This window comes from Corvus hawaiiensis, chromosome 6 (genome assembly GCF_020740725.1).
Source record: "Corvus hawaiiensis isolate bCorHaw1 chromosome 6, bCorHaw1.pri.cur, whole genome shotgun sequence".
Lineage (NCBI taxonomy): Eukaryota > Metazoa > Chordata > Aves > Passeriformes > Corvidae > Corvus > Corvus hawaiiensis.
This window is the reverse complement of record NC_063218.1, coordinates 50,628,948-50,649,728: the sequence shown is the minus strand read 5'-3', so window position 1 is coordinate 50,649,728 and position 20,781 is coordinate 50,628,948. Positions and strand designations below refer to the sequence as shown.

At 41.9% G+C, this 20,781-nt stretch overlaps 2 protein-coding genes and 1 long non-coding RNA gene across 10 annotated transcripts in view; 1 reads left to right on the top strand and 2 right to left on the bottom strand.

Annotated features, from left to right (window-relative positions):
* Window positions 1–347: 347 nt before the first annotated feature.
* On the bottom strand, window positions 348–2,326 carry KCNJ11 (potassium inwardly rectifying channel subfamily J member 11). Its single transcript, XM_048306511.1, has one exon. The coding sequence runs from the start codon at window positions 2,219–2,221 to the stop codon at window positions 1,019–1,021; it is 1,203 nt and encodes a 400-aa protein (XP_048162468.1). The 5' UTR covers window positions 2,222–2,326; the 3' UTR covers window positions 348–1,018.
* A 34-nt stretch (window positions 2,327–2,360) lies between these two features.
* On the top strand, window positions 2,361–13,367 carry LOC125327216. 8 transcript variants are annotated; one of them, XR_007204159.1, is made up of 5 exons: window positions 2,361–3,167; window positions 3,329–3,378; window positions 4,321–4,781; window positions 8,577–8,719; window positions 10,526–13,367. It is a non-coding gene; the product is annotated as an uncharacterized LOC125327216 (long non-coding RNA). The 8 variants fall into 8 exon arrangements; XR_007204157.1 differs by having other exon boundaries at window positions 2,361–2,601; window positions 2,969–4,781; XR_007204158.1 differs by having other exon boundaries at window positions 3,329–4,781.
* Window positions 7,274–20,781, bottom strand: part of ABCC8 (ATP binding cassette subfamily C member 8) — a 74,238-nt gene continuing 60,730 nt past the window's right edge. The window contains exons 30-39 of the mRNA XM_048306510.1: window positions 18,403–18,505; window positions 16,961–17,074; window positions 16,213–16,333; window positions 15,922–16,052; window positions 15,274–15,352; window positions 14,269–14,377; window positions 12,655–12,758; window positions 11,703–11,836; window positions 10,343–10,405; window positions 7,274–7,901 (exon numbers count right to left, since the gene is read on the bottom strand). Of these exons, the coding sequence (XP_048162467.1) occupies window positions 7,764–7,901; window positions 10,343–10,405; window positions 11,703–11,836; window positions 12,655–12,758; window positions 14,269–14,377; window positions 15,274–15,352; window positions 15,922–16,052; window positions 16,213–16,333; window positions 16,961–17,074; window positions 18,403–18,505 (1,096 nt within the window). The 3' untranslated portion in view covers window positions 7,274–7,763. The remainder of the gene's footprint in view (window positions 7,902–10,342; window positions 10,406–11,702; window positions 11,837–12,654; window positions 12,759–14,268; window positions 14,378–15,273; window positions 15,353–15,921; window positions 16,053–16,212; window positions 16,334–16,960; window positions 17,075–18,402; window positions 18,506–20,781) is intronic.

Genomic DNA, 20,781 nt, shown 5'->3' with positions numbered 1-20,781 from the left:
ACAAAAACCTCGGCTTCTCTTACAAAAGGGAAAGGAGTAAGAGGTTTTCCCTACTGCATGCAGATATATTTTCAGCGTTCAGCACTGCCCTTTCATTCAAAATATGTAATTCTATTTTTATTCCCTGATTATCTAGCAGAATTCACCGTGACCCAAGGGACAGGTTAATTTTTCTACTGAGTGTCTCATTGCCATGTGGCTCAGGGAGGGGGAATGTTGCTTCTCTTCATTTAGAAACTAAAATGCAACATTTTTCCTATTTCTAATTCATTTCAACTGTATATTATCTGCTACTTCTTTTAAAGGCAAAGCATTGCTTACTCTCAGAAATGTACAGTCCAAAAAGGTATTCCTGAATGTTTTATTTTGGAAGTGTAAAGGCTTTTAAAATAAACAAAAGTAAATATTCAAATACATTTCATACTGCATGTGGCAGGAGTGGCTCCATACAACACAATATGGATGACACAAATCCAGCAGTTAATTTCTTTGAGACATACAGTATAATATATAGACACTTCCAGATCTGGTCTTGTGTCATTGTCTGACCCTTTTGTTATCATGTAAATCCAGCCTACTTTATCAATTATTAATATTTTATTTTGCTATATTGATTGTTCAAGTTAGAAAAAAAACCACCAGTTAAAAACTACTGACTTGTGAACACTGCAAGACCCTAAAAACTGCAATCTCTGAGGATAAATATACATTTACTTTTTGAGAAAATGTGTTATTACCTGCAGTTGAATCAATGCAGAATGATCGTGCAATTAAATAGTCTGAATTGAAATTTAAAGCTGCAGACCATGATTTTCCCTACTCCCAGTTCTGCTTGAAATCTCTCACAACTTTAAAAAAATATAATTAGCTTTAGATTTCCCCACAATAAATAACACCAGAACATACCTTGTGCTACCAACCTGAATTTTAAAAAAAACTTAGAGGCCACCTCAGTGTTTTGAGTTCATGAGATCTTTTCAGACACAAAGCCCTAACAGAGTTTCCCAGTCAGAAGGCATCAGGAAGGCTCATCACTTATGGTAAACTTGGGCTTTAGCTTGACAGACCTCTTCCTTATTGTGCCTTTAGGGGACAGTGGCATGGTGTCCATAATGCTCTTGTCCTCCTCCAGCTGCCTGGCAGTGCACGAGGGGGTGGGCACTTTCACTGTGTTGCCAAATTTAGAGTAGTCCACCGAGTATCGCCCATCTTCCTCTGCCACGATGGGCACAAACCTTTGGCCCCAGAGGATTTCATCCGCCAGGTAGGAGGTTCTGGCCTGAGTGGTGATGCCAGTGGTCTCCACCACCCCTTCCAAGATGACGATGATCTCCAGGTCCTCGTGGTGGTGAAGGTTCATGGGGGAGATGTCGTAGAGGGGGCTGTTCTTATCTATCACGTGGTAGATGATGAGTGGGGAGACAAGGAAGATGCTGTTGCCCCCCACGGGGTTCTCCATCTGGATGTCGATCTGGTTGAGGGGCACCACCTCCCCCTCCAGGCTGGCGGTCTTCTTCACCACCTGCATGCGGATGGTGGCACTGATGATCATGCTCTTGCGGAGGTCGCCCACGCGCAGCATGAAGCAGAGCCTGCCCTCCCGCAGGGCGATGACCGCGTGTTTGCTGAAGATGAGGGTCTCGGCCCGGCGGTGGGCCTGCGACGTCTTCATGAAGATGCAGCCCAGCATGATGGCGTTGATCACCAGCCCCACGATGTTCTGCACGATCAGCACCAGGATGGCGGCCGGGCACTCCTCCGTCACCATGCGCCCCCCGAAGCCGATGGTCACCTGCACCTCGATGGAGAAGAGGAAGGCAGAGGTGAAGGAGTGGATGCTGGTCACGCAGGGCACGAAGGCGGCCGCGGACGCCACGGCCCCCTCCGCGGGGTCCCGCTGCAGCCGGGTGCTGTGGTCCAGGTCCCCGTGGGCGAAGGCGATGAGCCACCAGACCATGCCGAAGAGCAGCCAGCTGCAGAGGAACGACATGGTGAAGATGAGCAGCGTGTGCGGCCACTTGAGGTCCACCAGGGTGGTGAAGACATCCTGCAGGAAGCGCCCCTGCTCGCGGATGTTCTTATGGGCCACATTGCAGGCGCCGTTCTTGCCCACGAAGCGCGCCCGCCTCTCCCGCGCGCGGTACCGGGCGTGATCCGGCACATCCTCGGCCAGCCGGGTCAGCACGTACTCCTCGGGGATGATCCCCTTCCTCGAGAGCATGGCTCTGCCGCCGCTGCGCGCCGCCCCGGGCAGCGGGGGGCGGGCGGAGGGGCTGCGGGAGCGCCGGGCTGTGTGGCCGGGGCGCGGTGCTGCCCGTGTCCGTGTGTGCGCCGCGGCCGCGCCCGGCGTCGAGCGGGGAGCGGCGCCGCCGCAGCCCCCGCTGCCGCAGCCGGCCCGGGAGCGCTCCCCGCCGGAGCTGGGGGCGTTTCTTTACCTTTTCACCCTCCTTTTTTTTTTTTTCTCCTCTGGGTTTTTTTTTTTTTTTTCCTCCAGAGGAAGGGTTTCGGGCCGCGGTTTGTATGTAAACATTTGATTCAGGACGGATTTGCTGCCTTCCATTAACAGGGGCTCCTTTGTGGGATGCCGTGGCTTCATGTCGGGTGATTATTCCGTGAATGGAGGGAGGGAAAAAATAAAGGTACTGGCCAATTTCAAAATAAGAATTTGTGATAATAATAATGATGACAATGATAATAATAACAACAACAACAATAGTAGTAATATAACAGTAAAATAATAGCAATAACAATAACAATAATAAACAACTGAAATTCACGTGCATGTCTTTCGGTAAGTAGGAGGAAAGCATTCATTTGATAAATCGGGCAGGCAGTAGGAAATTTGCTTGAAGAAGCTAAATCCAAGGATGTAATGGCTAAACAGAAAACTAAAGGGGTTCAATCCCACTTAAAATTTTGGTAGAGTTATTTAGAATAAACAAGGTTGTTTTTTTTTTTTTCTGCACAGGGGAGACCGTGAAATGATGTGAGCTGTGGCTGCTCAGGAAAACAGTCCAAACAGCAGCAAAAGTTGCAAAAAAAGAAGATCTGGCTGCAAAGGGTTAACCCCCAGTGTCATGACCTTCCAGACAGGCATCAAAATCCTCAGAAAAAGCAACAAAGGGAGGCAGGAAGCTAGAACCTGTGCAGGACATGGCGATGTTTCTGTGGGTATAAATACATACATGGGCATGCCTATAAGGATGTATCCTCCTGACAAGATGCATTATTTAAAAACATTCTGATGTGGTTTCTCCACTGTGTAAACAGCAATATTCCCATTGATGTGTTTACTTCCTCTGGTTTCAATATTTTGTTTCTATTTCAGCTTAGACCACCAACATTGTGGAGTTGCTAGAGCATGCCTGGATATTCTGGGTAAGAGTTTTTTCTTTAATACCAATGGATTTGTGATTATTTATTTTCTAATTGAACGACACGTGTCCATGGACTTTCCCTTCAGTTTTGGCTCTAAGGGCTCTGGTACACACTGTAAACAGCTCTTGGCACTGATTCCCTGGGCAAGGCAATTGTCCAGTTGATGTCTGGGAGTCAGCCAGTTGGGGTTGAAATTAACTTTCACCACCTACAGCTCCTTAAAGCAGCCCACCTAGGGATTTTGGAATAGTAGTTTGAAGTAATCACTCTGAGCTCTCCGAGCAGTCGTTATAGGTCTTGTAATTAAATGTTTACTATTACTTTAGACCACTTCTACTTTTTATGTAGGAATAGTGGCATGTCCTTCCACACATCAATTCCTTTTACAGGGAATCCAATACTCCAGGATTTTTTCTGTTCTGGTTCATCTTCCTTGCTGCTTCAATTAATAAAGCTAGAATAGCAACAAGGTGCCCTGGCACGTGGCTGCCAGGCCACTGAGCTTAGCCAAAGGTGTTTCCTCTTTCTCTGCATCCCTTTGTCTCCTAGACTCCTTTTGTGTCCTTTCTGTGAGTATGTCACCTGCACCTACACTTTCAGTTTAAGTACATGATTTATATATACAATTAATTTCTTAAAAAGTTTGTGGTTTTAAAAATACTTTTCTTTCTAAACATTAAAAAAAAACCAAACCCAAACCCCAAAAGGATGAAGTAAGTTAAGTTTTACTTGTCAGATGTGTAGTTCTGCAGCTGATGGCAGGTTCTACTCCCAGCATTTTGCAGTGAGCATACACAGGCTGTACAACGCCATGCAGCTCACGGGCAGCATTTTACACCCTTGCAGACATGGACACAGGGATTCAAGAGGCAGTCCTGACTTTTGTGCCGTTTTTCCTTACTCTTGTCTAACCGTGGTCTTCCTCTGCACCTTTTCCTCCAGAGGGCGGTACCTCCATAAATGTAGAATGGATGAAAGCCTGTGTCGGGGGAGAGGGTTTTAAAGGAAGAGTGAATTGCTGCATTGCCTGGTGCTGCGAACGACCCAGGGAGGGGTGCTTTATGAACACACTCACCACGCTGCTTTTAGGAATCCTGAACTCTCTAAAACAGTGTTTCCTTGTTTCCACTTCTGTAATGGGACTGTCATTTGCCACTTATGTCTTTTTCTTCACCTCTGAGCACTTAGGGGCTGAGATGAGACAGCAAAGCAAGTGGCTTCTGCTGAAGAATTTCGAGAGCAGAATAAAAAGAAGCCCTGTCTTCATGGATCAAGTGACAGATACTTAAAAGAAAAAAGTGACAGATCTTCTGAGTGAGCCAACATATTTGTGTTAAGAGCTGCTGAACAAATTGGGCTCACAGGAATGAACAATCCCACTCTGTAGTACTGAATCGTGAGGGGTAAGTTCTTCCACCCACAAAATATGTTTTACACTTCAAAACTGCCCACACCCCAATTTATTCTAATTTTAATGGCTATCAAACAAGATCTTATGATAACTGTCAAATTAAAATTTAGTTGTTGCCATATTATTACTCTGCCTTTAGAAGCTGAGTAAAGCTTCAGAGGCTACACAGTGCAGAAATGAAGCCTCACAAATCACCTTGCAGTACGAGTAGGTAGGCAGAAGAAAAGAGATCGGAGCTGGTTTTGCAAAGCCACAGGGGAAGGCATGAGCAGGGCTGGGAAGAGGGCTGAGGAAGCAGCAGTGCTGTGTTTCCTAGCCACACTAAGACAAAGGAATAAACACTACAGAGGCTTTTTTATAATTGAAGCATTTATACAAAGCAACAAAAAACCCCTCTGGCTGCATCTCCATGGGCAGCCTATCCCCTAACACCTTTGGGACTGAGATGGGTCCTATCCCTGGGGAAAACTGAAAGTCTGGCCTTGGCTTGCGCTGTCTTGCAGCCATTTCAGTACAGCCCTTTGCTTAGCAATGCTTCACTGCCATACAAACACATTTGTGAAGCTGGTTTAGCAGCGACTCCTGGGCTGCCTATCTCGTGGCAACAAGGTTTATTGACTTGGATAATGTCATCAAGCCTCACCACCACAGAATAATGTTCTTGGGTACTGCTTCTGGTCACTGGTGAGACTCTTTTAACCTTAACCCTTTGGAGTTAGGGGCAGGAACTCCCTGGGACTTGGCCCCTTTTAAACAAGACCATATAAAATGTGCTGAGGAAATGTCCTGTCCAAGTGGCAGCTAAGAGCCCCCCTGTTCACACATACTGATTCAGTAGTGTGGCACCATTAAAAAGACAAGTAATTGTTGGATATGAACAAACTCACCCTGCTCTCCTGCAATGCTGCTTTGGGAAATACAAGCCCCATTTAAAATGGAAATGTATGACTTTTACTTTGAGTTCTAATTTCTTAATACTGCAAGATAGAGTACAGCCTCCTTAGCAATATGCTGTGTCCTTTCCTCCCCTGCATTCCCTTCTGGGTAAGGTTTTCAGAAGCTTGTGGAATAGGAATGAGTCCAAATTGCAGTGTCAAATCCCAGGCACTTAATTAAAAGCACAAGAAACCTCACTTCTCTGCCTCTCTCCCCTTGCCACTAGAATCTAGGAGCTTCCACAGATGGCTGCAGAGCCTCTGCAGCATGAGTTTGAGGTGCCCTGCAGAGCAGTGTTTTCCCAAGCCTTTACAGGGTGAGGTCCTGCCTTAGACCAGTACTGGGAAGCCAGAAGACAGCACACACAGTAGCTGTAGCAGAAATGTGCTCTGTGCCCTTCTGCTCCCACTTCTCTCTCAGCCTTAATGGAAGCCTGGTATTCCAGGGTAAAAACACACCAATAGTTCTGCAGCCATTTTTTCTTGGACAGTGCCCAGCAAACAATTCCCTGGAGGAGGAGAAGACTCCCAACTGTCCATTTCTCTCTCAAAGTGTAGCAGGCAATGACTGAGCTCATGCCTTTCATCTGCATCACCATATCCGACCTCCTGACTTTTACCACAGTTCTTTCTACACTCTCCTCTGCTGCCACTTACCTGCCCTTCATTATTGCCCAAATAACCAGCAGGCAGATGCTACAAATACTCTGCTCTGGAACTGGTAACAAAACTTAAACAGCACCAACAGTTCTTCCCTGGCTCTCTGCTGAAGTGCTAGAAGTAATGCCTTAAAACATCACGTATCCCATGAGAACAGAGGTGTCTTTTTCTAGAAAATAAAGCCTTTAAAAACAGGTTCCAAACTAATTGAGCAGGCTTAAGAGAGAGAAAAAAAAAGATAAAGAGTTCTCATAAGTGCCAGGAGTCCTTCAAACAGGGGAAGTAACAAAAAAAGAAAAAAAACCTAAAGGCAACCTTGCTGTAAAAAGAATAATGGTGAAAAACGCATTGTAGCCTTCCATTGGGTTACTGACATTCTAACCCTCTATTAATGAAAAAATCCCAGAATGACTCTCACAGGGCAGGGATAAGTAGCTGTCTAGCAAAATTAGGATAATTTCAGTGGTTGAAAGTCATCTTAAGTATACAGAATTTATTGCTAAGGGTCACAGTAAATCTAGAAACAGCATGACACTGGGTGAAATATGTGAAACTAGGAGATGATGAGTCAAGCTCTTGTGGCCCTGAGCTACAGTGAAAGGTTTAATACTGTTTATTTACCAGACTTGCAGGGATAATTTCCAGATGAATTGGTACATCTGCACTGGTCTGGAAACAGTGTACATTAAACACTGATACTTTATCACAGCCTGCCTCCTTTGAGCTTCTTCACAGTTTGGGAGGGAGCTGGCTCCATCCTGCTTGGAATCAATGTAATAGTATACAGTGGGCATAAAGATAGAATCAGATTGTGATTAATTTCTAGACGGTATTAAAGGAGAGTCTAAAGCACAACTCAGGCACTATCAATAAACCACAGTATAAAAAGTGTTTTATAGGTTTTATATTTAGATATTAAATCTTTACAGAGTCATTTGATTGAAAGAGATACAAGCTTTTGAGAAATACCTTTGGTATATAATTTTTCCTTCTGCATTTAGTCAGTCATGAGCATTATCTACAGTAGGACTATGACATGTAAAAAATAACATGTTAATAAATGACAGGGGGAGGGTTGAGAGCTACGTAAAAACCTCCATGCTGGTTATGTTTGCTTGATGTGTATCCTGTTGTATTTCACCCATGTAGTTTGTTTTCAACTATATTTCAGGATTCTTTGGCAGCAAATAAAAAGAAAAGTAGTTGTATACAAAAAAGTAAAGTACACAGATAGTTCCTTAATGCTTCAGATGGAAAAAATGGCTCATTTTATTAAAAAAGGAAAAGCTCAATTTATTATGAAATAATATTTATTTACAGGTATTTTACATTTTTAGAAAATAATAAAACTGTATTCTAAAATGCTTTATTTATTTTTATTACTTATCTGCTTGTACAAAAGAAGCAAAGACACTGTCTTCTTGTTCTAGCAGAACCTCAGGCTTGTCATATTCCAAAATAACCCCTCTCTTCATTACAATAACCAAATCTGAATTGAGGATCGTGTGCACACGGTGCTGAAAAACAAATAAACAAAATACCAAATCAGTGGATCTATTCAATATATTCCAGGATACGACAGACTTCCACAAATGAATTTTCCTATGAAGTTCAAGTTTGATTAAGGCTACTTATCCTACTTTTCATCCTAATTTCTGTGCAAATACTGCAGATAAATACACAGAGCAAGAGCCAGGTGGATACTCAAGGACCTAAAAAGTACACAAGTACTTCAGTATGAAGAGTCCTGTGAGTTCCCAATAGAATGTCCCCAGCCCAGAGTCCTGCTATCAAGTGGTGCCAAAAGAAGGCAGCCAGGCAGAGTAGGAACTGCTCAAGAGAGTAGGAAATGGGCACCTGAGGAACAGGTACTGCCTGTGGGAAGTTGGGAATTCTCCCAGTCCTGGATTACATCTGGGTCTGGGGTGGTTCCTGAGTTGGTGTGGTTTGTCTATTTAGAAAGCTGATCTAGTCAGTTTTACAAGACTTGGGCCATGTCTTCTCTTGAGCTTTCACAATCATTTTGCATCCATATCCTTTGGAAATTTTTTTCCCATACTTCCTGCCTGCCATATGAACAAGTACTCCCTCCTTTTGTATGCTCTGGGCCTTGTTGCTCAGAGTTTCATCTGATGCCCCCTTCTTGTGACTTTGCAGACCTCTCTCATGTTCTTACATTGTCCTTCTTCCAGGCAGAAGAGCCTTGGTCTGCTCAGCCTCTCCCCTTCAGGAGCAAATCCAACACCTCCAAAATCATCCTGTGCTTCTCAACATTTTTTAGTTGTAACGTGTTGTCCCGGCCATGGGGAGACTGGAACTACACACAATATTCAAGGTATGTGTGAACTGTGGACTTTGAGTTCAGCCTTCTTGTTTCTAATCATCTCTTTTATTTCTTTATCCATACAATATTTTTCTGTCCTAACTCAAGCATTTCCTAAATAAATAGCATGCATTGTTTCCATCTATTTTTTTTAAATAAAATGCTTCAGTAATTTCCATAATCCTTGTCAGATTCAATCTCCTTTGCTGCTTCTTTTAGCTTTTTTTCTCCCCTCATCATTTAGTTTTGGGTTTAGTTTTCTGCAAGCCTCTTCATATTGACAGAATTCCACTTTTTAACCTTAAGTACAACTGCATGGGATCTTTTGGGTCTGCATTACTCTTGCAGGGATGTTTAATCTCTTAACATTATGGTTGCTGTTACACAGTTGCTCTTCACCCATAAGGTTCCTAATCAAGTCTTGGGCATCCTCAGTATCTTGTATTTCCTTCTCTGGCTTTCCTAGCCAGATTTTCCATACAATAACCACTGATGGCATCTACAAATCTCATCTCTTCTGCAGTTTCTATGACATTTATCCAGTCCACAGGCAGGGGAAGGGGACTGAAATATCACATTCCAGTTTAACCTGCTGCCCTTGTCTGATCTCTTTTAGTGTAACACAATCAGTGCTGCCACCCTGGTAATTGTGAGTAACATAGAAGATTATAGAGAGCCAGTACTATAACTCCTACTATTCCTATTCTTCCTAAACTGAATTTAGGAATATATGGCTTTCTCTGGGAAAAATACCAACACAAAACAAAACCACACTCCAACAAGACAAGCAAAAAACCCCCCAAAACCACTACCCATCCCACAAACCCCCTATGTTAGGTTTCTGCTACAGAACATTTGGAATACAAACCCACCTGCTGTAAACCACATTCACAATTGGAAGTAAAAACATTCAAAATAAGTTTATTACAAGATGCTGCTTGTTTGAACTGTGCAGTTTAAAACTCACTACGGGAGTAAAAGACTAATACAGCTTTTTCAGCCTCTCCCCAAGCAGACTGAAAAAGATACATAAATCCAGAATGCAGTGAAACTCTGAATTTTCATGCAGAGAAATCAGGAAATGTCATGCTTAAGATTCCTTTGCTTTTTTATAATGAGACACTGGATGGATACCATAAGATAAATCAGGTTTTCTATTACACATTTACTAGATGAAAATAAATGATGCTCAGAGGTTCCTGAGCATACATTTCTTATGTTGAATTTTTGAATGTTAAGAAGCATACTGAATTCATTTCACCTCCCTGAAATGTGTATTTACTTGTCCTTATTTAAATGATTATTTTAGCTTGATGAAACTTATTCTTATGTTTCACAGCAGTCAAAGTAAATGGTATTTTAAAGTAGCCTAAAATGGGAAACAGAAGATAGACAGCATACTTAGACTATGTACCTTTACAGGTAATTTGACTTAACATCATGCAACACATTTAAGAAGCTACTCATGAATTTAAGTAAGAAATTTAAAAATGGAAAAGAAAGCTTACATTTAAACACCACATAAAAAGAAAAGATGAATGGCCTAATTAACACATATTAACACTGACAAGAAGTGACTAATGGGGCATTTCTGCTCCTTGTTTGCATGAGAACAGCAGCAGGGACTGTACTTACTGCAATTGTAACCACAGTGCGGTCAGCAAACGCAGTCATGACCACCTTCTGGAGAATGTTCTCCTAGGGAAGGAAAAACATTAGGTGCTTTTCAAACCACAGAAATTGCATGATAGACACAGACACTAAGAAGGCTTAAGTAACCACTGACTATTCCATGCTTGTATTTATCCTCTATTGCAGAAGTGAAAAATCAGTGACGTGCCAGAACTAAGCCAGAGCCTCGTCTCTCCTGCCATTCCCACTGCCTCGGGGGTTCAGCAGACACCAGAGCTGTGCTCTGGCCCCAAACTCCTGCTATCCTGGCCTCAGTTTTACAGTGAGGAAATCCAAGGTGAATTCTGGGTGCTGCCAGGCTGCCTATGCCGGCACCTCTGTGGCACGTCCTTCACCCCACTGCAAGCCCAGGAATGTTCCAGCACAGGGGGGACATCTAACACAAAGGGATGGCAGGGACAAGCAAGGGACTGTGCTGTACCTGGCATATTTAACAGTGGAGAGGATATTTAAGATGGCCTTAACATACATAGCTCTCACTCAATAAGTACTCATCCTTTGCTATTTAGGAGATGTGTTCTTGCATTCCAAACTGCCTGGAAGCGTCACGAGCACAGAGACCTTCATTTGCTATTATCTGCTCTTTAGAGAAGTATTTCAAATGAGGAACTCTATTCTCAATGCATCAAAATTCAAAATGTATTTTAACTGGGCTGCATGCACTACAGTTCCCTTACTGAAGCTCAACACATGAACATTTTACTGAACTAAAAATTGTAGCTGTTCTAACAAACCCTTCCAATTATGTTCTTTACTTACAGTGGAAAGAAGACTGAAATATTTCCTGTAAAAACATAACAGATGAAAAAAATATACTATTCTATTTGGCTAAAACCCAGTCACTGCACTATTACTGGATGCTAGAAATCCCAGGCAATTAATGCAATAATCCACTATGTCCTTTCTGTGCCTGTGTTTATTTCCTTGATTCTACTTTCAAGCCTTCTAACTTCTTCACTTGTCCTGTCAGCCATGCTGGGGAAACTTGCACTTACCAATTCACCCTTCACTGACCATCCCAAGCTTTGTTTACTTTAGAAACTCCAACTGCCAATTAAAATAACACGCTTTATTTTCATAATGCAATCAGTTCTGGAATAACTATTAAATCCCTAGAAAAATGGTTTAAAAGCTCTTTACATCTGTTAGCAATGACTCACAACTACCTGGGCTTGTAAATATGTCTGCACTAAATATGGTGTAAGCATATTAAAGAATAGACAGAATTGCTTTCCACCTTTTTCTTCACATACCAGTTGTCTCCCCCTCAAGGAAAACGAAATCAGAAACACTCCAAACTCACTGTTGCCATGTCAATAGATGCTGTGGCTTCATCCATGATGAAGATGCTCGTCTTCCTCACAAAAGCCCTGGCCAGACAGAACAGCTGCCTTTGACCCTGGCTGAAGTTTTCACCCCCTTCTGTGACTATTGCATCTGGAAGTGATACAGCAAAAGCACTGTTTATGGGGGATATGTGTATGAGAAGGTCAGATCAGAAGATATGCTTGGAAAACAATGTCTCACTTTCAGCATAAAGTAGTATTTCCTAGGCCTACAGTTGCTGGTGACACATTTTTCCCTGCTTACTTCCAAAGTTCAAAACAATGAGTACTTTTGTCTCACTATATTCTCTGTATCTGTTTGACATCAAAGTAGCTAAGGATGTTCGAGTTTCTCTGAAACATGCACAGTGTAGGACACTGCACCCCCAGTCAAAGCAGCATCCATCACTTCTTTACCCTAAGGCTGTGTAACTTCCCATTTTAAGGGGGTTTATTGGTGGTTTTGTGCTTGTATCTTGTTAGGTGTTTGGTGGGGTTTTTTTTGGTTTTTTTTTTTTTTCCTGCATGGCCAAATAATTCACACCTTGAAGCTTTAGAAATTTTCCTTAAGAAATCTTCCTCCCTGGACTTGACTATTGGAAAATACAGAAGATCGTGTTCTAGATAACACCTGCTTTGTTGACACCTTATTTGAATTCCCAAGACCCATAAACCTCAGTGCTTCATAAAAAAGACATACTGAAATAAAATAATTTTACCACTGATTTGAAAAGAAAGAGGATTCTGCCTCACAGGTACAGTTGGTAAAGGAGTTATACAGATATAGCACATTTGCCTGCAGGCACTTTTTTGTCACCTTCCGTAAACATTAAAAGCTCTTTCTTCATCAACTACCCTTTTAATAAATAAGTGTGAAACAGGAATATTGTGAATGCTGGAAACAATAGTCTCAAAAGGAAGTCTCATTACCTAGGCCCCCAGGTAGTGCCTTCACCACATGCTTGAGCTGTGCTATTTCCAGTGCTTCCCAGAGCATGCTGTCAGTGCACTTCTTCTCAGGGTCCAAGTTAAACCTGCATCGTGGGTAATTCAAGAACATCAGTCAGCAGAAACTGCTGCAATGGATTTCTTCTTTTAGTGTGCAGATACGGAGAATCCTGTGCTGAAGATCTAGGCCTGATTCTGATCTCTCATTGGTATAAATCCACTGAATTTTCCAGTCTTAGTCAACATTTATGTCAATGTGATTAAGATGAAACTTTGACTCTCAGTTGAGCAGAAAGGGAAAAGCTTCCTGTTTTGTGGATATCTTTATGGTTTTAGAATTTATTATGTTCTGTATAAACTAAAGAAATGCTCGTTTTACTCAAAAAAGCTGTGACTGTACTCATTTTAAATTAACATTCAGTTTTAACAAAGGCCAAAATTCTACCCTCTCTCTTTCTAAATACAATATCTCTTTGTTCTTCACTGCTATAGGAACATTAACAGAATAATCAAGCCTCATACTGCATTATGAAATTTAAGTCTTCACTGCAACTGAAAAAATCTTGGATTCATGAACAGATGAACATTATTTTAGCTTGCTGTGGCCCAGAAGTGACAGCAACAAATGTGAATCTCACATCATACTACACTGACATATGGAATGACAATAAAAGATTCAATGGTGCATAACACAATTTTTGTGTTTTACTCCTGTTGTACGAGTTGTGAAGGATCGATGTTGGCCTAAATATATTTTTTTAATAAGTTGATGTCTAAAACAAAGGAATACAGTCATATCATCTTCTGGTGTGAATGAATCATGCTCTGTTCAGGCACATCCAGCAAACCATAGAAGCCTGTATCTTTTTCAGTGAACTCTAATGACTTACATAGAAACTAAAACTGCAGGTGTGCACTGAGGATTGTACTGTTCCTTCCTAAGGAAAATGGCACAGGGAAGGACAGTTGTTGGAAACTGGAACTTTTTGCCATTGTTTCTACTGCATCATCTTCTCAGAGAAGTAGGAAGAGAACAAAAAAAAAAAAAAAAAAAAAAAGAACTAAGGTATTTGGTGCCACAGATGAAATGGCTCAAAGACTACAGAAGAAACATAGATAGAGGCTCCAGGATAAAATAGCCCAGTCTCCCTGTACTTCTCATGTTGTTATTTTGCTTTTTCTTTGTCTACAGCAATTTTTTAATCTGCATTTTTGACCTCTCATATTTTAAGGCAGACAGATGAAAACAGATGTAGGAGAAAGAGGGTTTCAAGAAATGCTGGGTGGTTATGGGTATTTGATCAGTGAGCTAAACTGGTTACTGGATCCTGGAGGAATAAATATTGGCTTTCCCAACTTCCCAAGCATGTTGGTCTTCTGCCAGCAGTGCTCTGTCCAGGCTCAGGCACTGGGAAAGGGTAGTCTGGCAGGGGTTAAAAGCACAGACAGAAGGCAGTGATCCTCCCTGTTCTAACTGAGGAGACCAGAATTGAACAGCTTGGTATAAAAATCATTATATAGTACAATATATAGTCACATTACATGACATATAAGCAATTACATGTTTTTTATTTATTGCTGGTGCTTAATACTTACCGGATTGTTCCACTGAATAAAATAGGATCTTGGAGAATGATTGACAGCCTGGATCTCAGTGTCTGTAAGGGGAGCTTAGCGATATCTATACCATCAATGATAATCCTCCCTATTCAAAAGAAAGCAGACAGGGTGTTTATTGTGCCACACAGCTGCTGGCAAAGATGTGGCTCACTTCCAGGCTGAAAGGCAGTACAGCAGGAACAGGCCTTGTATTACATACTCCCTTCTTCACTGAAGAAACATGCTTTGACTAAAAAGCAAGCACAGCTTTTTTGAGACTGAGCCCAGCTGGAAAGCATACAGAGTGTACCTGAAGTATCTTATGAATGATTAGATACACTACTTAACTGCTTGACCAATATACATCTATCAAACAACAAGGTCAGACATTACTTCAATCAGGGATTAATTACCAGGGGCAACAAGCATTTCAGAAAGCCGAATTACTGTTGAGCACTACAAAATTTTATCTCCGAGTACAAATGTCTGTCTCTGCATGGGGGCTCTGTGGGTGATGTGGCTGGGAAACAGGCTGACATCTTTTTGGGATACACTCTGTGGGGCACATGAACACAGCACACAGAGCAGGAAATATGGCAGGAAATTCCAGGGCAGCAGGCCAAGCTGCAACCCCCAATTGCTGAGTTTTCTGGGCCTAGTGGATCCCATCTGTGCCTTGAGCACAGATCCTTCATTACACTTGAATGAATACCTTGCCCTTTTATGCTTTGCTCCTACTGTTGTGATTTAACAGCACAAAAGGCTATAATCTGTCACTCTTGGACTTTTGCTTCCATCAAGCAGAATTTTTATTGATCTGACTTATGAATGGCACAGCTGTTAGGTGACAGATGATATCAGATTTAAACAGGGCCAGAGAGTGTGTCCTGCAGATTTGAGAATCACACTTCAGAGCTGCTGCTGTTAAGGAAAAGACTACCAAAGGAGTAGCTCCTGCCTTCAGGAGCTAAGCTTGACTGACACACAAAAGTGTTATCTTACCCTCGAAGGTGTCAACCATTCTGAAAAATGCAAGAGAAAAGGAGGATTTTCCACTGCCTGTTCGGCCGCAGATCCCAATCTGTGACAGAGAAAGCAGACGAACATCAGGCAACGGAAACAGGAAACATCGGAAACGGATAACATCTGTACTTGACACTTCAGATGAGAGGCTGGAGGAGCTGTTCTGATTCACATGATCCTCTTCTCCTGACAGATCAGTCAAATTGAACCATAGCAGAATCACTGTGTTGGCTTTTTTTTTTTGTCTTTTAGGGGTCTGAGCATTTAAGGATAATCAAGGCCAGTTCTATAACAGGAAAAATAGGAGAGTGGTAATGATGGGAATACAGGCAAGAGAGCTATGTGAGAAGGACGAAAAGTAGGTCTAGCACAGTAAGGGCGCACTGTCACCTCTTTTGGCACTGTGTGCTGACAGGAGGGCACTGGGATACTGAGGGGAGGGGGATGTCTGTCTCAATACACCAAGCTAAGAATCCCCCAGACTCCTTTCCAATGCACTACATTCTTTTTGAGAGAAAAAAAAATTATCTGTAATTCAGTCATCAGAACATCCTGTGGTATGTTTTAACTCTGATTTATGTGATGTGGTAGTCTAAAGAGCTTCTGAGAATCACTGCAGTTCTTTACCTTTTGTCCTGGTGAGATGTGGGCATTGACATGTTTTAGCACTGGCTTTAAGTTGCTGTCATATCGGACACTGAGGTTCTGGATTTGGATCTCCCCTCTGTCTGGCCAGTTCTGAGGAATCTGTGAGGAAGCTGTACCAGGAGCACAGGGAGAAAAAAACCCAACATCAACCCTCTTGTAATAAATTAACTGGTTCATTAGGTGATTTACTATATTTTTCATGGCAATACACTGCAAAATCATTAAAATTTCAGCAAGCTCTTTCTGCATGCTGCACAAAACTGCACTTACAAAGGAGCCCTTCGTAATTTTCAGCTTCTGTTTTGAGAAGGCCATTGATTCTTTTCACTGCTCCCAGCTGGATCTCCATGTCAGCCAGGTTACGAACCATCCAATTCAGATAGTTAGACACCTGATGTAAAGCAAATACATGACAGAATCCCAGATTTTTAGTAGTTTGCATCATTTGACCAGCATGCAGTTTATATTCCTACACAGGAATGCCTCAGTAAGTGGAAGTTGTGAACAAACTGGATGGTACAACACCAACAGGGAGGCAACAATGACTAAGGGTTAAATTTCTTAACTGCAGTGCACAGATACTTTGCTACTATGGAAATCTGATCTACACCAACAGAAGAGAGGGTGGGGGAACAATAAAAACAGGTGAAAAGACATTATTTTGGTAACTTAAGTTTAGACAATCTAAAATGATGTTCCAGGGCATAATTACAACTGATGCACTGAAAATGTATTCTTCACAATGCAAGACAGTATAAAAAATTATGATGCAACTTGTCCGTGTTTTGTTGACATATTTGAACTAATACCTCAATGAGATTTGATCTCAAAGCTGAAGAAAGCATACACTCAAATATGTCAACCATCACATGTGAACTGAAGTAAACACATGGTTTCAGTGATGTTACAGTACCCACTATAGATGTACAGACACCTTCAATCTTCCTGTTCATCTTTGTGCCCTGAAGAACTACAAAAAAATGTTTGGGAGAGACAGAAAGGATCCTGAGATTCTTACCATAAGAGCATAGGTTAGTCCCAAGCCTACAAGTCCTGAAGTGATTTTATTATACAGGCAACTGGTAATAGAAGTGACAGCTGCTATGAGTACCACACAAGCTCCAATGTACTCCTGAAGGAATATGAATAAGCTCCATCATTATAAGTCTACAAAGGATTAAAACGTTCTTATAACTTTGCATACCAAATAACAAACCCATTGCACAGTTTGAAATACAGGCAGAAAACCCCATGGAACTCCATCAAGACCCTGCCTAGGAACCCACTGTTACTGCTTTTAGCAGGGCTGTGCTGGGGAAGTCAACAGATATCTTAAGTATGTAATGGAGGTGGCTGAAATCATGCAGCTGTTACCTGGGATAGGAGGGAAATGCTCATGTGTTCCATCTCTGGGGCTGATGATGAATTGCTGGGAGGCTTTGCTGTTGCTGCTGGGTTCCTACCATCCATAATTGCTCAAACAAGCCTTTCTTGCATCTTGCACAGCATGTACCTATTACCTTAAGGGGCTCTTTCTGCTTTAATTTAAATCATTGCTGATTTGACTTCCCACAGACAACTCTTTGAGTAAAATTGTGTAACAGAGTAGAAAACAAACCCTGTAGGAGGGAAACTCTGATTTGTCTGTGTTTGAACTGTTTAGTGATACAGGCATTGATCAGAATTAGGGACTTCAGGTGGTCTAGGCACGAACATATGAAAGGGTAATAATATTTTATTTAACTCATACCCAATATCTGAACTACAGTAGCAAAAGGTACCAGTTAAAAAGCAGTCCAAAATGGAGCTATAGAGTGTGTCATGAAAAATGAATTAACATACATTTAGCACATCTAAAAGAAGCCCATGTTACCAGAATACCATTACTACACCTGCACTTAAAAATCTGATACAACGTTCCACAACATAAAATTCCTTGACGTGTTTCTTAGGGAATTATTTTTAAAAAACCATTTCTCATGCCAGGCCGCTACACTGAGCAGAAAACAGGCCACTGAATATCTCTGGTGTTCTTCAGATGATCCCAAAACAGACTCAAACTTATCTGCATCCTTCTGCTAATTAGGAGAGCTTCCAAGACATTGAAATGTTCCTAGGGCGGCACCAGGCAGAGGCTGCTGACACTGACTGACATGGTCCCACAATGACGTCCTGGCTGGTGGCACAGCTCAACTCTGATCACTCTTCACACACAGAGGAGCCAATGTGACCCATGAAAACTATTCCTGTCTTGGAAAAACAGCTGCAGGCTACAGGGAAAATTCATACCCCATCCAGTGTCCAGGATGGGTTGGGCATATGCTCATTATAGTCAGAGAGACATAGAGGGCAAAGGTATAGCTTTGAGATGAGGCTGGAAAACTGTTGGATGCCTCATCAGATTACTTGGAAGAGAGTCAAAAATTCCTTGTGTATACACAACAATAATAATGTACTTGCCATGCGAACTTCCAGCCAGCGATTGGCAGCTGTGAGGAAAAGGGAGGCAATGTTGTTGGAATCTGTGTATTCAAGAAGTTTTTGTCGAAATTTGGCTTCATACCTAAAAAAAGGAAACAAGGAAAGGAAGAAAGCAGGAAAGCAAGAGGGGAGGAGAAAAAAAAGGAGTCAGGCCTTGGGGTCTTGGAAAAATAAAAAGTAAAATTTAATTTCTGGGGTATGTGCTTATGGACAGCTTGGCACAGGGTATAAATCAGCCTATCAATAGTTCAGAGTGACATCGCTTGTAGTCTTGTATTAGACACAGGCAAAGTGTATTCATGCACTATTTTGAGAAGTAATTTATGGATATTATTGCATTGAATATTGTATTGAAATTCTGTGGGACTTCCAGATCTCACTGGGCATTTTATAAATGTATTTTGTGACATGGTAATTGAGAGCGACAAATCTGAAATGAAAAGAATTTAAAATATGTATGAGAGCTATAATACATGCATGTACTTGTGAAAAGAAGTATTAATGCCACAAAATTCGTTTTTTCTCAACCATATAAACTCAGGTTTTAAAATTTGTATTACCATAGTGCCTAGAAATTGTAACAATTTAAAAAGTATTAACTCAAAGAGCTTCCCATTATAGTAGAACCCATATTAAACAAATATATTTGTCCTTATCACTACACAAATGGAGCACTTTGGAGAATGGAAGTCAAGTACATGGCGCAACAAAAAGTATTAGATTGGAAAGAGCTGTGTTTCCCCTCCCTCAAGGAGTTACACAAAACAGCATTAATCACAAATAAGCCTGTTTACAATTTGTTCTAGTGAATTTGCACCCACTCATCTGAATAGCTGCACCAATGAAATCTGCTGTGAATTCAGCAGGTATGGGAGATGATTCCCTGCTGGCTCTCGGCAAGTGTGCAAGTCAGCCAGTCACCCCTTGTAGCTGGGCATATTTAATTGCGTTGCTGTAAATTAAAGTGATGTTAATAATCAAGTATATCAACAATTACAGCTGATAATGCACAAGCCTGGCACAAAAGTCTTTTCCAGGGTAGTAATATAAGCTCAAAGGCCTGAAGATTTAGTTTAAGCACCCACTGCCTTTTCCCCCCTTCTATTACATGATACATGATCAAATTTAACACACTTGATCTCCTCTTCTGAAATTTTACCTTATCCTTTAGCTATTACAGCTGCGACAAGCACTGATTATTTATAAACTCAGCTCTCCTTATACTGATATAAGAGAATGCCTAGTACGTGGCTCATAGAAGCTTTCAAATTTGTTCACTGCAGGGTACTTTAATCCTTCTTCTGAGTACAGTAAAATAATGACTTTACATAAAAAGTTTATGATTTTGAGGAAAAGAAATAATTCAGCTGTCCACAACTTAGCCATATGCTAAAACATAAGAGACATGTCTGCTGTGTGCAATGGGGAATCATAGAATGGCTTGGATTGGAAGGGACCTTTGGATCTTTAGATCATCTCATTCTAACCCCCTGCCATGGGCAGGGACACCTGTCACCAGAGCAGGTTGTTCAGAGTTCCATCCAGCCTGGCCTTGCACATTTCCAGGGATGGGGTGCTGAACAAACCTAACTCTCTCAGCCTTTCCTTGTAGAAGAGCTGCTCCATCCCTCTGATCATCTTGGTGGCCTCCTCTGGACTCACTCCAGCAGGTCCATGCCCCTCCTGTGCTGGTGACCCCAGAGCTGGATGCAGCACTGCAGGTGGGGTCTCACAAGAGCAGAGGGGCAGAATCTCATCCCTTGCCCTGCTGGTCACACTGCTTTGGATGCAGCCTAGGATCTGGGCTGGCTGTGAGCATGTTGGTGTGTTTGCACAGCAGAATGGTTGTTTCTGAAAACAGGCATTAGTATCACCATGTCAGAGCTAGGGAGCCCTTCCTTTCCTCAGGGCTCATTGCCCTCAGTGCCCCACCATGCAGATGTGACTGTGCTGCTTCTGGAACCAATTCAGTCACATTTAACTTTCTTATCTCTATACCATGAGTAGTTGTGCAGATATGCCTCAGAGAATGTGAGGTATGCATCATGAGTCAGTCATGCATATGCACGTGGAACAGGGATGCAAAGTTACCAGGTTGCTGAACTGATGCAAAATGTCACAATTTCTCTTCAGAAAGTATCCCCAGGTTACCAGGCCTCTCAGAATACAGAGCAGTCTTTGCAGAAGCCTTCACATTTACATTTTGTTGATTTTTTAACACTAATGCTATCTGAAGTATAAAAATAAACTATAAATCAGGCCAGGGCATCTGCTGAAGGTGTTTTTGTAGGTGCAGCAGTAGCAGTCTTGCTGATCTCCCCCAGATTTTTTTGTACATTTTTCCATACACATGCTGAA